This window comes from Sylvia atricapilla, chromosome 3 (genome assembly GCF_009819655.1).
Source record: "Sylvia atricapilla isolate bSylAtr1 chromosome 3, bSylAtr1.pri, whole genome shotgun sequence".
Taxonomy (NCBI): Eukaryota; Metazoa; Chordata; class Aves; order Passeriformes; family Sylviidae; genus Sylvia; species Sylvia atricapilla.
This window is the reverse complement of record NC_089142.1, coordinates 38,827,578-38,846,122: the sequence shown is the minus strand read 5'-3', so window position 1 is coordinate 38,846,122 and position 18,545 is coordinate 38,827,578. Positions and strand designations below refer to the sequence as shown.

Genomic DNA, 18,545 nt, shown 5'->3' with positions numbered 1-18,545 from the left:
CCTTCTCCTCTCCATTAACATTCTTAATAATACTATTGGTGTAATTATTGTAATACTATTTTGTTTCAATGATTAAATAAAAAAATCAGTCATCTTAACCCACAAACTCTATCTTTTCCTTCTGATTTACTTTCCCAATGCTGAGAGAGGGGAAATAAGGGGCAGCTGGGAGTAAGGGAAGTAAGGGGTTGCTGGCTGGTGTTAAATTGTGACAGTAACTTAGTGTCAAACTGTGCTACAATTCTCAGTTTCCTCTGAAAGGCAATTCTCTAATGCAGTACGAAACAAAGACAGTCTAAGCAGCACTGATAAGCAAAACAACTAGTAGGTGTACAAAATTTGTCAAGATAAATTAAAATCATTAGAGGTTAACACAATAACCTCTCATGTTCTAGTATATCACTATCAAAATGTATATTTTACTTAATTTAATTTATACATCATGTTGCTAACCTGAAGTATCTGAACTGTGATATCAAAGAATGTAGAAAGCAATTTAAATTTCAGAATCCATGCAAAATTCACACTTCAGTATTTAAAAAACAGAGTTTTGCAGCACTGAAATATGAACAAATTTCCTTTCAGTTCTCTTCAGTCTCAGTAGACATTCTGATATATTTTTATAAGCTTTAGTCCATATACAGAAGTCCCCTAAACCAGCATGTAAGAAAGACCGGGAAAACCATTCTGAAAAACCGACCTGTCAATGATGTACTTGACATTGTGGTACATGCTGCGATCATCTCTGTCTTTGTAAGGTTCGATATGAAAAGTGATCTGAAAGATGAAAATGTAAGAGCAACACAAACATAAAACACTACTGAATACATGGACACTGGGCATTATATGTACCAATCACAAAAAATATAATTCTTTACAGACCAAACATTTCATCAGTCTGTACTGAGAATAATCCCATCCCAGTACAACTCCTGCACTACTGACATTAGAAGCTTCAGATTTCAGGAAGTTTGGTATTAAATATTTAGGCTTTTTACATTAAAACAGAACACTGCTTTGGTTTACCCTAGACTGCAGCAAGTGGTAATCATGATTCAGAAAACTTAAAAAGCTACAAAAAAGGGTTTAGGCTTTGTAGCTTTTTAAGTTTCCTGAATATATCTGAATGTCAAAAATCTTATAAACCAATGAAATATCTGAATATTTAATTTCTAACTAATGTATTAAAATCTGCTAAAGATAATGTTCCAAGCATAGTTTTCAGAGTCAAAATACATTTTAAGATATGAGAAATAAAAAGTTTAATTTAAAATTTTATAGATTTATCATCAACAACAAGCTCTTGGAACAAAATGTAATATAATGAACTGCTATTGCTCCGAATGTCAAAAGCTTGGAGCTTTTGGAATTGATTAACCAGTATGTGTGAATGCCAACGTAAAAATGAATTTGTTTTCAAATAGACAATCATGGAGGAATACATTACATTCATCAAAGGAACAAGTTTTTCAGAAGCAATTTTAGAGCGGAATGTATTTAATAAAGTCTTTGACAACTCTGCAACAGTACAAAATTCCCACTGTAGAACCAATCTTTCTCTCTATTAAGTAGAAACTATAGAAAAATAGCATTAGACTATATCATTAAGACTGACAGTAGAGTTTAAGAGCACTATAATTTCATCTTTCAGCTATCAAAACCAGGCAGATCAAAACTGCATATCTTCTCCCAGACTTCTATTTACCAGACATAACAGAAACATATTTTTTATATTGGCTTTGGTCTACTGAGACTCCTAACACTTATTGTAATAACTTACTAGTGCAAGAATGCTTAAAAACATTACAGTGAAGGTAGCATTTACTGCAATATCTATACTGAATATCTGTATTTTCGTAATTCTTCCAAGTGATAACAGCAGCTTCATCCATATTGCAATCATTATCAAACTATAACACACTATTGTATTTTCCTTGGTAGCTTATTTCATTTGGCCTTGACTCCTTTGAGACTTGAATGTTAACAAGTTCTTTTAGGTGAGAGAAAACTCTATTAGATGGTCTGAAAATTTTGGGGAAGGGTAACACCTTTTTCTGTCTTTTTAGAAATGTATTATTAGATAGAGTGTGACCTATGTCATATAATGCAAATCACACAGTTTAACAGTTTCAAAGTTACTTCTGTATCCAATTTAATCATCCTATTTTCCTCCTGCTTGCTAAGGAATCTACAGCTACCCTTAGTGACAGGAAATTTCACTGAGAAGCTGCAACTTGCATAACCAACTAAAACCCAAGCAGATGAACAGGCTGTGTTTTCAGTACAAAGTACAGACAGCACACTCCAGAGACGAAACATATGCAGCTATTTAAAAACTCAAATTTATGACTTGGGAGAGATTAAAATGAAATATGCACTTTCATTATCACAAAAGGGAAACACAAGTTTTATTCTAATAGTAAACAATCCCAAACCACAATTTAAGGTTCTACTGATCAGTTCATCTAATCTTTAACTGACTTGATATTTCATCTATTTTAAGAAGTCAGTAACTTAGTCTTTCTATGCTGTCATGTCCTGAAGTAACACTGAAGTCTGAGCAGAATGTCTCTGACCTTACAGTTCAAGGCAAGTCTTCCTTGTGCCTTCTGGAATAAACACATTCATTCAAACTAGATATTCCAATCCTGTCTTTATTCCTCACAGATGCTTGCTTCTGAGCTCTATGATCAGGTGCTAGCAAGTTATGAAACAATGCAAAATGCAGATAAGTCTTTCTTCTTTCTCACAGGTCCTTAGTTTACAGCTCAATGTATTTCACAGTATTTTGGAACACGTAATACTTCCCTCAATTCCCAAGACTCACAGGAAAACAACGTAATGTCTTATTTTAAAAACTGCTTCCTGAAAAGAAATAATAATAATAAAAAAAAAATACACAACACTATGCCTTAGATTCTGCAAGCTAAAGCAATTACAATACTTATTCTGCTTATAAAGGAATATTGCTCAGATCTTAACAAAGTTCAGTGCAATTCAAAGGCTTCCACAACCAAAAAGAAGTGCAGTATAATAGCAAGGTTTACTTTCCTAATTGGTCCTATTATATGCATCTACAAATACTTTACCTTTAGGTTATATTTGTGTGCATAGTCCAAGACAACTGGCACCAAATCATCAGTTGGTTCTCCATTTTCATCAGCCATACCTGGTGGGTACCATGAAAGCACTATTACACCTGAAAATACAAAACTTGAGTTTTTAATCGTATAGTACATACTACAGATATACTGTAACACTGTCATGAGTTACAATTACTGATGTGAAATCTACATAAAATAAATCAGAATCTCAAATTACTTTTTAACCAGCTACAAAATCTCAGTATTGTCAGAGTAGATTTTAACGCCTCTCTTTATAGGACTGCAAAACAAACAGTTGCTAGATTATTTGTCAAGAGAACAAATCTGTACTCAGCGTCCTAACCCTGACACTTAAGAGCTGTTCCCTCACACTTTTCAGCACAGCATTCCAACCTTCAGGCTGTACAAGAGGAAAAGAGTGCTAAGATATTGTAGCCACACCACGATGCAGGCAGAGAATATCAAGATACATTGGTTATAGAATACTCAAGAGATAAGAGCCGTGCACGTGATGGAGATTCTTATCTTATGGAACTTTATTCCCCATCATATTTCTTTATTGTTCCTCTAGCTCAAATTCAAAACAACTATTTATTACTAGAAGCAGTGACTTCAAACCCATAACCTTCTTTCTTGATAGTACAGTTACTATGGTGTAATCCACCCTTCAAAGCATATGAAATTAGTTTTTAAATTTATTATCTTCAAAAATGCTTGAGTAACTCTCAGTAATTTAAGGATGTTGCCAGTGCTGTGGAGAAAAAAGACAAAAAAAAAAAAAGTCTTCATACTGTAATTTTTTCTGATGCTCACCAAGAACACATTCTTCAGAAAGGCTAAACCCTTTCCTTCTAAAATAAAGTGCTGTCATATAAACAGATTAGATCTTTTAGATGTGCAGCAGGAAAGAATATCAAAAATAAGCTAGGTCTGAAAGAAATACATGAAATACTGATATAGAAATATTTTCCTATCAATGCTATTTAGAACATAAAGAAGTAAAGGAATTTATTCCTTTACTTAAGTCATTGCCTAGTTCATTTTAACTAGGTAATGACTTAAGTAAAGGAATAAATTCATTGAGCTAGGGAAGTATATATTATAAATTTCACCTACTTTACTAACATTATAACATTTCTGACCAACAATATCCAACAAAAAATTCCAGAATTAGGAAAAAGAAACCATAAATTACAGTGAATACATAAGCACACACTATCCAAACCAGAAATTTGCACTCACTAAACACAGACGGGAGTTCAACTACCCTTAGACACATTCTCTATGCATTTCATAAAAAAGAAAATCACAATTGATAATCAGAACAGACAGTCTGCCCAAGGAAAGCAAAATGAAATATTTTACTGCATTTTATCAGATTATCTTTTATTTCTCTCAAAAGAATAGTACTAAATGTAAATGAGTAATGTATAAAGGACAAGCAGAACAGCAACAAATGTGGATATTTGTAATATATCTGACAAGACCCTCTTATATACCTTTCGGAAATACATAAAAGTTCAGGAGACAGAACTGCTGATCAAAGAACCTAAGTTCACACTTGCACTGGTCTTTTTCTGAGAAAGACTACTACACAATTTATGTTAGTCAAACCTAGATGGAAGAGAACAAATTCAATTGTACTTACATCCTTTAAGTCAGAATAACAGCAAGAAAAAAGTGACTCTATAAATACTAGTTATGCTACAAAAAGTGTCACAGGAAGCCTGAACTACTCGTTCAGATTGCTGACTTTTAAACAGAAAACTAACTGAAGTTACTAAAAAAAATGATTATGCAAAGCATTTTTCCTAGTAACTGGCACCTTTTCCACCAGCAGTTCAACTTTCTTAGACATCTGCATTAAGAGGATGAGAAATATCACATATTCTTCTAAACCTGCAAGTGCTTCCCTTGCCTTCATCTCCCTATCATACATTATTTTGTTTTAGATAAAACAGAGCTTATTGGCAACTTATATCTGAGATTTCTCTGCAACAGTCTTGCTACTCCTTTTGATGGAGTTATATTATTGAAGAAGGTGAGAAATTTCCTGTGTTTGTATTAACCCTTGTAGGAAATAAAGGACAGGTTAAAACCCACCAGATGACAACAACCAAGAAGTAAACACTACACAAGTAAACATCACGAACCAAAATATAACAATTACATTAAACCTTAATGATAAGGTGAATGAAAGAGATTCAATACAAGGTGATTAGCAACATCAATAATGATCTTTGGTCATGTTGCTTCAACTACATTTACAGAAGCTGTTCAAAGTTTAATACTAGCCTACATGACTGCTTATTTTAAGAAAATTAACATAAAAAGGACCATAAAGCCCAACAACTAGGAACAACCCCAAAAATATATCGAATATTCTTATGTATACAGGTCGTCTTATTTAGAAAAAGGAAACATCAATTTGTATTGAAAAAGGATACTTTTGGACAGTAATGAATTAATACATAATTGTTATTGCACACATAGCATTCAGAGAAAAAAGCCCACTCATATTTGAACAGACTGCTCCTTAACCATGTTAGCATAATTTACTGAAACCTGTTCTTTAAACTGAATTAATCTCCAAAAATAAAATACACAGACAATATATTCTGGTCAAGGTTTCTGTATTTTCATTTATGTTACCAGTGTTTAGCAGTAAGTCACAGAAAACATGTACCTACAGTTTTACAAACACCATTCTTACTTTTCTGTGCTGTTACACTCATCAGACACCACTTTGAAGATGTAGGTTTCAGTTGGGGGTTAAAACACAGAGATATCAAGACATTTTCTAGTGTCAGACATTTCCTGAATTACACAGAAAAACACAAGGATAGCTCAGTTGTGCTCATTCACATATATAAGGCTGGATAAATGAACAACAATGCTGAAATGTTAACATTCATTACCAGTGGAAGCTGAACGCATTTGTTTCATGTGGGCTTCTATGACAGTAGGGTCTTTGGAACTGTAAGATCCAAGCTCTGGATAAAAGTTGGCCCCAATGTCCTCAGGTGGATTATGCCTTCCCTTTGGATAATTGTTTGCAATTTTGGGATCCCAATGTGGCAACAATGGATGATTCCAGTGAATATATTTACCATCAAACTGTGGATTCCCATACCAAGTGTAGTAGAATATGTGAAAGTTATAATTAGGAGAAGACAGCTCCTCTTCCAGCTTTTTTACTGAAGACATAGATGCTTTCATAGTATTGACAGCAATACTGTGCAAATTACTGACACGTGTTACAGTATCTCCTTGAGCCCTATTTAGTGAACTCTGTTTACTGTCCAAGAGCACCGTCCGTTGTTGAAGCTCTGGCAACAGACCAAGTCCAAACGGATCTCCAAAGCCAGCTCTGTCAGGTCTCAGAGTCTTCAAAGCCATCATTATAGAGCAGATAAACAAAATAAAAAGCAGTAAAATGATGCATGTTCTTCTGCGAAATCTTGCCATGATGTCATAGTTCAGAATCCCAACAGAAGGACTTTGGCAGCAGCTGATCAAAAGACAGATATTTTCAAGTCAGATTTCTTATTATTTAGTACTCAGCAGTATGAAATGCTTCCTAAAATCTCTACATAATAAAAATAACACAGAGACAAATGTGATGCATACCCTGACTGCAAAACTAACAGACTTTGTGAAGGGTAAGGTACACAAAAACCCCCCCATTCCTTTCTTTGAGAACATGTGTCAGATTCTGAGCTTCTACCACCAAGGACTCAAATATTTTATAAAGTATTTTACTTTTGAACTCAGTTTTTATCCTGACCCAGATAAATCCCATGAAATGGAAATTCAGAACTATTACATTTTGTAAGTGCTATTAAGGTAGAAATAATAATAAAAACAGAAGAAAAAAGCAGAGGCCATGAAAGGAGAATAACAACAGAACAAGAGTAAAAATAATATGGGGTATGACAGAGCTACAGCTTATGTTTAGAATGTAGGTTTAATTCACTAACCTATTTACTGGCTTCAGACCAGCCACTTTGTGTTCTGTTAACCAATATATTAGCAAAACACTCTGGCAAATTAAATTTGAAACCATGATCCTTTGCAACTTTACAGATCTAAAATTTTTAGGTTTTTTCTGAATCATGTAAGCAAAAAACAGCATAGCATTAAGGATGTACCTCAAGCAGAAAGCCTGCAAGTTAGCTGCTGGCAGTCAGTTAGTACAATGTCACAGCTGCCTGACACTTGATGCAGTGTTCCAGGGCTAAATTCAAAACAAGACCAGTAGTACACAGCAAGATACGAACCATGAAAGTAGAGGGAAGAAAATCAGTATAATGGAAGGCCTGATTACTTTATTTATACCTTTAATTCCTTTATAACTTTAATTCCTGTACAACATTATCACAAGAGAACGAGAGAAAAGGATTAACAAAATTTAGGTTACCACAGAATTATGTGGAACAAGATTTTGCATAAAACTGACAACACTAAACTGGAAAATCTAAGAATGAATTTCTGATTCAAGGGTCATTAGACATAGTATACCTGTGATTTGTACTCCTGTCACTGACCTCCAAATTTTATAATATTATTTTAATTTACTGAGATATACACAGGTAATTTTAAAATACTTATAAATTATTTGATTGTAGTTTCCTACCAGTGTTAAACTGGACTAACACAGAGCTCAGATGTCACAATATGCTGCTTGCTACTGCGATGATAATTTTAGTTAAGCAATTTTAGAGTATGCTTTTTAACAATACAGCCTGAATTGGATTAGCAGTATTACACTGCCACAATAGGAACTTCTGCTTCCATTTCCAATACTAATTTGTTCATCCTAGTGTCTATTCTTACTTCTGGGATTCATTTGGTTGTCACAGTAAGGTCACTCATTTACTTTAAGAGCAAAACCTGGTTAACATTTCAAAAACAAACAACACAAAAATCCCAATGAACTTTTACCTTGTTAGAGAGTGGACTCAGTTGAATGAGTATCACAGCACTAAAACCAACAAAGAACAGATGGAGCTAGGCAAGACTATGAAAATAATATTGCTCATTTTGCCCAACTGGATTCTGAAACCATATGTTTGGCTATTGTCAGGGAAAACGATTTTGCTATACACACTTAGAGGATTTCACATCACTTTACATCAAATTACAAAGTTCTTTTTTTTATGGCTAACAATTCATCCCATGATTTTAGAATTCTGTCAGAGATTGTTGGGAGTACAGAACACCTTACTTCAATAAGTAATTAACTTTAAATACACCCAAACTGCTCCTGCTATTTTTCATTACCTTTCCAGTCTTCTTTCTAGTATATTAAGCTACTGCTACCTGGTAATTTAACTCAATTTTCAGATTAGATAAAACGAAGTTTTCTGAAGGGTTAGGATTTTTTTTAAGGAAACAATATTATTCATCTGACTAATGTATTAATATATTCCATTTAATTTAATCCAGATGCCACTGATCTTCATTAAACAGCACACAGGACTGCCAGAGATAAACTACCTCTGCAATTATTATTTTATCTCTTCTGTGAAAAAGAATTAATGACTGCAATATCTATAATTGGAATGTTCACAAGGGTTTTCATTTGGGTTTTCCTATTCTGTAACAAAGAAGCAGCTTCTTTATACTCTTGGTTGACATATCAGCTACTCAATTCCTCCTGTTTAGATCAAGATTTCACTATCATTAAGTCATTCATCTGGAACTGGTCTCCATGCTCTACGTTATTATTTCAACAAGTATTTTTTCGCCACTGAAGTATACTAAAAAATGAGCAGCATGCTTACTAGCATTTGACTAGCATTGACACACACCTTGGTCACCATACTGTATTATGAACTTCAGCTATGCTTATACAGAGGCTCAGCATCAAAGTGCAAAACTTCTAGAACAAGTGTTATCTATGGTAAAGGCTTGTATTTTGGGGAGACATCAGTCTCAATGATGATCACATAATTCACACCAGGCACAAACACCTATATTGTAAAAGCTGCATCGAAGAGCTGCAGGTTGGCAGTGCTTCATGTGTCATTTAATCTTGTTCAGATCTACTTTTCAGAGACAGTGACAGATAAGTTACTCTCATCAATGCTAGTGCCACAGCAGAATGGCAGTATTGGGGAAACAGATTGAGCAAACATGCCCATGAAACAGTTACATGAAGCTATGTCTATCTTTGGAAACAGAAAAACCTTAAAAATGCATTTATAAATCAACAGTCATTAGACAAAGCACAGCTGTGATTTTGCATTGGTCGTGGACATTCAAATTTTAGAGTCCGACTGCAATTTACTGAGGCACATGTCACTCCTATAGACCTGGGAAAAGTATCTTGCCTTGGACTTTTGGGCGCACTTGGATCTAACAGCAATTGACTTTCTCAGTAGGAAAAATCAGGCTGAATAACTTCAGCTTTATGAAGGTCAAGATCTTACATGCAGTTACCCTGAGTCAGAAACTTTTAGATTCAAACTCCATGTTTGTTGACAGATATAGCTGTACCAGACAAAAATGTAAGTAGTTTGAGCTCTTTCTCTTGCCTACTCAATATATTTTAAAAAGAAGGAAAAAAAATGTTACGGGTTTGAGTTTCCATTTTAATACATACAGATAGTAGTTTCCTTCATAATATGAAAAAATATGAAGCTTTACCACAAAAAGTTCCTTAACATCCAGTTCTCTTCTCAAAAAAGCTCAAAACATCTGACACAGTTATTTTACTTTTTAGTTTGTAAGCTACTACACAGAATTAAAAGCACAAAATACATGTAAGCCTATCCCATTACAATCATCCTTGTTCCAAATTAATCTGGGTTTTTAGGTAATAAATACCATGAAATACATCACAGTAGGCAAAATTTCCAGCTGTTCTTAAATCAACTCCTCCATGAAAAAAGAAAAATTCTATAAAAAAAACCTGAGGTATTTTCATAACTGTTCTGCAAACTTAATTCAATCTCTCAAGCTCTTACCTGGCAGTGATTTTTTTCTCCCTCACTACTGCTTTTTATACCCTTAAGTTATTGTGCAAGGGAACCTTCTGTTTGTCCTTATCACTATACGAAGAAAAAAAGCATACAGATGTACAGATGATGAGGGTTTTTTCCCCTGACATTTCTTCCCAAATAAGAATGTTTCTTCAGTCAGAGATGAAAAAGCAATTTTAAAAAATGGTTGAAAGGGGTGATGGTGCTTAATTACATGAGATAATTTTGGTCAGGCTACTCCAGTTTCAGTGCCCTGCCCAGCGGTTTGCTTCAGTCTTACAAATTCCAAAAGAGAAATACACTATGCAAAAAAATTAGGCTTAGATAAAACAGATTTATCTAGTTTAATAAAAATCAGCAAATACTATAATTTATTTGCTCTGATGTTCCTTAACCATAATAAATGGAAATGCAATACAGGGGAGAGCTCTGAAAATCTGATTTTATTGATCAAGGGTAAGGTCATCCAGAAGCCACTGACGCTGATAGCTCACAGATGGGATCAAAGCTTCTCAACTAAGTTATCTAAGCTTAGTTTCTACTATTTTTTCCCTTCTCAAAGAAACTGAAAAGTCTGAAGAGACAGATTAGCTCTAGATAGAGCTGAAGCTCCTAGGCCTTAAAACCTTGATTCTGGAGCTACAGTGCAGATGTGCACCTAGAAACATTAATCCAGTTTCCAAGTGATAGACCAGGTGAGGTTTATCTACTGAGGACTGGAAAGAGTGTTTAAAGCATCGCATTTACACAGCACATTCTGATCTGGACATCACAAAGAATAAAAAGCAACAGAGACTGACCATATGTGTGGGAACCTTGTGAGTGTTTCTAGTATTAGAAAAAAACAGGGAATTTCTCAAAAATTCTCTAGATATGAAAAGTTTTTTTCTAAAGTCTTTTTTTAGGAATAGCTTGAAAATCATTAAATATGTAAGAAGACATTAAATATGGCACGCAGACACTTCACAGCTGTGTTACATGCTAAAAACTTTTTTTAAAAGTTTTAAAAGACTTTTTAAAGACTTCCAATAAGAGAAGATTTCTTTTTGGTCTACCAAATTTAGAAAAAAGGTATTTGAAATTTGACAACCAGAAAAACGAAAATATGATTTGAATTTAAGAAAGACAGCAGCAGTAACAAAACCACAATCCTTCTGGATTCTTTGCTGTGAACGTGGTAAGAGAGCCTCCAGCATGACACTAGAGTATTTGCCTTCAACATGCCAGCCTTCTCCCGCTTCGAAAGGACATGGAAACACACATCTAACCGGCGGCCCCCAGCCGGTGCTCCCCGGGAGCTCCCCGGGGCACTTCAGAGCCGGCTGCCTCACACCGGCTGAACGCAGGGCCGGGGAGCAGACCCAGCTCGCTGCGCTGTTCCCACCCCCCGAGCAAGCCAGCGAATTTCCAGCGTTCACACTTCTCTGTCACCGCGGAACCGAGCGCCGGCCCCCGCCACCTGAGGAGCATCAGCCGCGGGCGGGAGGCGCGGCGAGGCTTCCGCAGGAGGGACGGCAGCGCCCGGAGGCCGCCGCGGCCCGTCTGACAGCGGCTGCGGGCAGGGGCGGGCGCCGTGCCCTCCTCTCCCGGCCTCTCCCAGCCCCCAGGAGCCCTTCCCCAGCGCCCGGGGCCGCCGGGGCCCGCGGCCGGCCGCCGTACTCACCCGCGGAGCAGGGCCGCTGCCGGCGCCGCGCCGGGACCCCTGCGGAGCCGCGCGGGCGGGGCGGCGCGTGCGCCAGCCCGGGAGCATGCGCGGGGCGGCGGCGGCCGGGCAGCCTTGTCCTGCGGGAGAGGCGCCGGCGTCCCGCCCGGGCCGCTGGGAGCCTTTGGGAAGCCGCGGCCTCCGCTGGGCTTTCTGATTGTGTTTGCGGTTTGGTTTCTTGTTTGTTTGTTTTTTTCCCTTTTTTTTTACTCGAAAGGCCTAAAAAAATCTTTTAGTTCCTTGAAAGCCTTTGCTGGATTGTTGGTTGCTTTTCAGCCGCCAAGTGGTAGTCAGAATCAATTTAGGATGAGAACATCGGCTCCAAGCTATGACTGAGCACCTCCCTGACAACTAGACCGTGGCACTGAATGCCACATCTATTCGCCTTAAACATGTCCAAGGATAATGGCTCCACCTCCTCCCTGGGCAGCCTGTTCCAAAGTCTAATCACCCTTGCTGTGAAAAAATTCGTCCTAATATCCAACCTGAATCTCCCTTCATGCAGCTCAACGCTTGTGTCATCTCATCCTGTCGCTGGTTGCTTGGGAGAAGCAGCTGACCCCTCACTTGGCTACAACCTCCTTTCACCCCTTTTCCCTTCTCTGGGCTAAAGAACCGCAGGTCCCTCCTCTGCTCCTCATGGAATTTGTGCTCCAGGCCCTTCACCTGCTTTGGTGCCCTTCTCTAGACTGAGGCCCAGAACTGTGTAAGAAAATAAAACTCTACAGACAGACGACTACAGAGCAGATAGCAAATTTGTTTACTCAGTGCTGGGAGCGAGAGACGTCTTTCTGCCAAAAGCTCACTCAATCCTCTTTAGCTTTCAGTTACATTTTAAAAATCCTTCTGGACAACATCACAATTAAAACATATCATTAGCATGCTCGTATTTGCATAAAACTGTCATAGTTTTATAACAGTTTTTTGCTTCAGTGAGTGAATCGGTTCCTTCTGTGGTAGTCATCAGTCTTCTGGTGCTCTTTTGATGAAGGCTTCTGTAGTCTTCCTCACGTTTGAACTTTTTACCTCTATTTTCAGCATGTGCCTTTGTGCACCTTGTTGTTCAGTCTAACTTGTTTTTAACTAATTCTGCATTTTGCAGGTTCTGTTAAAACTTGCTATCTTACTCTTCGTGGTGCTTATCTCACTGGCTTTGTTATCTTGTTTGCTTTGCTACCTTGTTTGCTTTACTTGCACATCTTGTTACAATGTTACTTGTGGTCAACTTTTTGTTACTTCCCACTTAGGGTTCAAGACAGAGATGGGCAAGTAATGGGTGGAAAAAGCCTGAGGCTTGAATCTATGTGTACTGTTGTGTAAGGCACCTCTGCACCCTAAGAGTGGTTTTTCAATTTTGCATTAGAGTAGGGTGTTCAATACAGTGACGCATTGAGAAAGTCAGTGCACTGGGGGAATTGCCCATCCTTATACCCTGTCAGCTATATGGGCATAAATCAGAAAAAAAAATATGCATAGAAGTTCAATAAATAATCCTGTTATATAGTCATTTTGTAGTTATGTATGATCGCAATGTTGTAAAAATGGTTTCACTGATTTTTCATACACTAACATTTCATGTGTGCTTTATTCTTTTTTCCTAAGCAGTGAAAATGGGCTATGAATAGTTGTCATAATGGGATTAATAACCAAATCGATGAAAGAAACATATTCTTATTGTCTACTGTAACAGCAGAAGTCTGAAGAACAGAAGAATGTTTGTGTGTGAACACTGCAGATTGACTCAATGCAAATTGTTGCACTAGGTAAACATCACAATTTTCCCATTGAATCAAAACATTTCTTCTCTCTGCCATATGAAAATGACTGTAGTGAATTGGATCCCTGTGGTGTAGTTTGCCATGATTTTTTTGTTAAGAATCTCACACAGCCATGAGAGAGAGTACAAACACTGATCAGAATTGTGGTTTCATTGAAATCAATAGTAAAAGTCTCATTGATTTCAACAGAGACAGGATTTCACCTCATATGTGAATGAAAAGACTTGGAATAAGTGTCTCATACTGTAGATGCAAACAAGTAAATACAATAGCTCCCATGGTTCTCCTTGAGTTCTGAGAAAATTGAAGGAATTGTTGCATGATTGTTTTCTTATGCTGTCTGAATGATCTTCTGGGAAAAATATTTGCAGTAATTCTAATTTCTAATATTTCTTGCATGTATCTGAATAATTCCATTAACAGAGTGTGTTGTAAGTGATTCAGAAATGATGTGTTTAATAATAAATTAGTTGGCATATGAATAGTCTAGAGATTAAACGTTGATATCTTTGCTATTTCCTCACAGTCTCCCCAATTTTTTCTTTACTGTTTTCTTTTTTTTTCTTATCTTTTCCATTCTCATTTTTTTCTTATTTGCTTCTCTCTTTCAAAACAAAAGGTATTGCAGGGATGCTCTTGGTTTCTATTTTATGGAGGACCTAACATTAATTTTCACTATTTCTTTACCATGTGGAAGAACTTCTACTGGACGTAAAAAAATTTGTTTGAAAATAAGATAATCAGAAAGTTAAAGATTGCCAAAAAAAAAGCTGAAGCATTTGATAATGTTCCATTAAGAGTACATGTTTGCTCAGCTAAAATTAAAAAAATTCAGTTAAAAAGAAGGAAAAAAATCCTTAAAAAACTGTTGTTCTGTCATAGTTCTGTTATGTTAGAGGATTTTTGCTGGTTAGACTGAATCTACTGGCTAAGATTTCAGAAAACAAGAAAAGGAAATCCATATCACAGAACTTCCTCCAAGCTTTTTTGTTTGTGGTAATATTATCGATTAACTTTCTTTTTTAATGTCTTACATTGAATTTATTTTCCCTCCTTGGTCTTGTGACTCCTAATTTTTTTCTGTGTAAGGTCAAGATGTACTTTTCCCTTGCCTACCTTCTGATATTCTTACTTTTCCTGTAGCTTCTATTATTTTCTTCTCCATTATATCCTGTCTCTTCTCACTTGTACTCTATTTATGGATATAATAGCTGTGATACACTATTCTGGCTTCAGAACAAGCACAGAAGAGGGAATAGTCTCTGCATGTGGCTTTTTCTTCTATTCTCAATAGTCCTATCTGTCTCCAAATAATCAGTCTCTCTATTTTCCTTCCAGTAATCATTTTTAAGCCAGAGCTCCTCCTTCGAAGTTTTGTGAATCTCTGCCACTTTATCTGATACACAGCCATCTCTTTGATTTTTTCGTCCCAGAGCTTCTTACTGCTGCATCCCATATTTTTCCTTAGCATAAGCTAAAGACAACCTTTCTTTTATGCTACAAAAAAAAAACCCAGTGGCAAAGTGGTGGTCCATTTTTCACTGGAAGTTTTTAGTAGTAGTAGAAATACAGTTTGGTTCAATTTGGATAACTACAATCTTGCTTCTTTACAAATCTCAAAAGATAACTTTTATACAGTAATATTAAAGTTTAAAAGGACCATGTTGTCTTTTCAAATCAGTATTATCATTATTAGTGTGACTTTTTTGTTTGGTGGAACATCAGGGTGAAAAAGTATCAAATAATGTACCATACTTGCACTTCCAACTTTTTACTATCTTTTATTTTAGGAATCAATGAATCATTAATACATTTCACATTGAAGCATGTAACTGTCATAAAAAAAGTGATTACATTTTCATTTTGACTACTAGGTACATGATTAATCTATAGGTGAGTGAATGGTAACAAATACACAATTTTTATTTATATTTTTTTATTTAAGAATTGCTAGTAAGCAAAGATATTTATCTTATTTTCCAGTAAACAAGTTTAAATACTTTCATATATTAAGGATAAATATTGGCTCAAGATAAGCCAAAAGTATGCAGTTTTGTAAACCACCAAAACGTATTGCATGAGCTGATAATGGCAGTGCAGCTGTGATGATAGAAGATTACAAAGCAGTGTATATTCTGCCTCATTAGGCTGCACTGTTAAAGAGGCTGGCATTGAAGCAGTCACAAAGGAATGGAAGGAAATATGTAGAATTAGAGGATGGAATGAGAACTTCCAGTAATGGAAGCACTATGAAACACTGATTTTCCTCATAAAGAAAAAAAGATTTTTGTTAAAGTATTTTAGTCTTCCATTCCAGTTAGTTTTAGCTCATAAGCTAGAATGGGAAGTGTTTTACCATTTTTATTACAGTGTTGTTCTGTAAAATAACACTTTTTTCCATCTGTATGTCTGGGTGGATATAATTGAGATGCATAAAACATTAGGAGCATATTACAGGCAGAGAATCTGTATTGTTCCTACAGTCATTTTCAATTGCACTTGGAGATCTATTATACCTACAGAAATGTTTTTTCTGTATTTGGGATCTGGTTTTGAAACAATAGAATTTGTAGCAAGGAAAGATCATGGAAGCTAGGAATTATTAATGAGTGCATCAGTTCACAAAATATCTGTTTATACAATATAGCTGAACATTGGTGCCTGAAAAGTTGCCGAGTGAAATCATTTACATAATTACGCAGTTAAAACTTTCTTCATCATGATGGCATCTGATTAATTTGAAGATCATATTATTTTATAGTGTGAGAGAGGAACTTCATGCAGCTTGTTAGTAGTTGCCTCAAGACTGTAGATAAACTGGTCATCTGATTTATCACAAAGAGAAGAGGAACCCTGACAAAGCTAGCAAATTATCAAACACTGCAGCTTTCATTATTACAAACACTAACAACTTCTGGCATTAGATTATTAACAGTACCTCTTTACTAATAAAAATAAGAATTTATTACTGTAGCGTCTAATTGGATGAAAGTGCTTCTCAAATAGGTGAGAAGAGATACTGCCTATCCTAAGGGCCTCTCAAGAGTTATTTAATTTGGTATTTGAAATGGGATGTAGTCATGGGCATTGATGGCTTTATCCTGTATAACCGTCATTTGTATATTGATATTCCCAAAAATAGAATAAGACACCAGTTTTAGTTGGCTAACTTCTTATAGGATCTGCAAAATAAATTATTTTGAAGGAGGACCTTAAGGGCACTGCAAGTCACCTCAGAAGAAAATATATAGAGGGTATTGGAAAATACAGACAAGTACATAAATGAGTGTGGAAGCTGGTAGCAAAATACCAAATGGGAGCACAGATTTTGCCTTTTTGTTGTGGTTGTTCTACTAAAACAAATATAGTACACAGGTGTATTGCTGTTTATGGTTTACTCTTAGGAAACAATACTGTCAAGAGATAATATGCCTGTTGGTGCTCACTTGGAAATATTTAGACTTCCTGATTTTTCTGTGGAGTGTCTTTCTTTGGGGAAGAACTTTCTCTGCTCTCTGTAATGAAACATACAAACAGTTCACTTTTAAGACCTATTGTAGGATTCATTTTCTGCCCACTTTTTAAAAATCAGCTTATGTGAGCCAAGAGGTTAATTAAAATATAGTTCACAATATAGATGATGAATTGAAAATAATTTTGTAGTTACTGATTTTCTATTGTAGAGACAATTAGCCCTGCTAAATGATACAGTATTATGCTACAGGCAATATACATGTTGATTGGCAACTCTGCTATGGGACTGAATTCCTTCTAGGAAGTCACTGGAGATAAAACAAGTGAGTTTTAGGGAATAAACATATCCCTGGATTAAAAGCAATTCAATCCATTTCATAATTTTGCAATTTTCCTACAAATAAGTGGGAGATCATGAGAAATTACACTTTCTGTTTTGCTAAGTTAGAAACCATTACAAAAGGCTTTTTATCCACAGGAGTCTGCAGAGGGTCAGGTATGCGATGAAAAGCTAACACAGCTGCAAAAGTGTTCTAATAAGTTCTGAGCTGTAGGCACATTTCAGCCTCTACTCTTGGTTCAAGGACATTGCTTTACATGAACTTGCAGTATGAAATCTTCCCCAAGTGATTAATTCTACTGCCTTGAAGGTGTATTAGGGATAGAGAGTTTTTTTAATGGACGTCATTGGCCATCATAATGTTTATACAGAAATTTTCTTTTATGTTTCAGGGATGTTTTAGTACACACTTTCAAAAAACCTGCAAAGCAAAGATTCAGTTAACTAACAAAAAAATCACTGAATCAAAGATAATAATTTATAATGTATCTTGCACTGTGGTATCATGTGAAGCAAAAACAATGCAGCACAAAGAGGGAGATAAAAGGAATTGTTTAATGTTAGCACTGATGCATTTCAGTCGCTGCTTTCTGAAAGTTAACCTTGAGATTTTGATGGCCTTCTAGAATTCTGTTGTGTTAATTTGTGAGTAAAAGCAGCAGATGCTTGGCAACAACTGTTTGCCTCAGCCTCCCGTGAAAAATGGACGAGAAGAAAAAACACTGTATTTGCTTTTCTTAGTGGGGTTGAAGTGACCTGTTCTCCAGATGGAACTAAAAAAAAGAAAATAGCAAAATATGTAAAATTTATACATGAAACAGGATAGATATATTGTAGTGATATAGTGATTGATTCTTTGTATGCCTATTGGAACCAGGGGACAAGTACACATTCTGATCATCTTTTATGAGTGGTTAGCAATGTGCTTGGAACTAAGTTACATAATAGTGCATTAGAAAGTAGCACAAAGAAAAAGCCTTTCTATTTCTTTATTTATAATTAGTTATTTATTAGAAAGGCCCAAGGGACTGTGAGCATTAAAATTTTAGTGAAAAGGAATGATCTTTGTGTTCCGTGCATGCAAACTATGTTGAATAAGTTGGGTTTAAACCTTGATTATAGCCTGTGCATGCTACTGAAATTAAAATAGGTGTGTTATAA

General features: G+C 36.0%; 1 protein-coding gene across 3 annotated transcripts in view; it reads right to left on the bottom strand.

Moving 5' to 3' along the window:
* Window positions 1-6,610, bottom strand: part of MANEA (mannosidase endo-alpha) — a 272,880-nt gene extending 266,270 nt beyond the window's left edge. For all 3 annotated transcript variants that reach the window (XR_010743187.1, XR_010743188.1, XM_066315152.1), the window contains exons 1-3: window positions 6,023-6,610; window positions 3,090-3,199; window positions 701-777 (exon numbers count right to left, since the gene is read on the bottom strand). Coding sequence is in view for 1 of the 3 variants with exons in the window: in XM_066315152.1 (XP_066171249.1) it covers window positions 701-777; window positions 3,090-3,199; window positions 6,023-6,572 (737 nt within the window). In the remaining 2 variants the exon portion in view is untranslated. The remainder of the gene's footprint in view (window positions 1-700; window positions 778-3,089; window positions 3,200-6,022) is intronic.
* Between the last annotated feature and the right edge of the window lie 11,935 nt (window positions 6,611-18,545).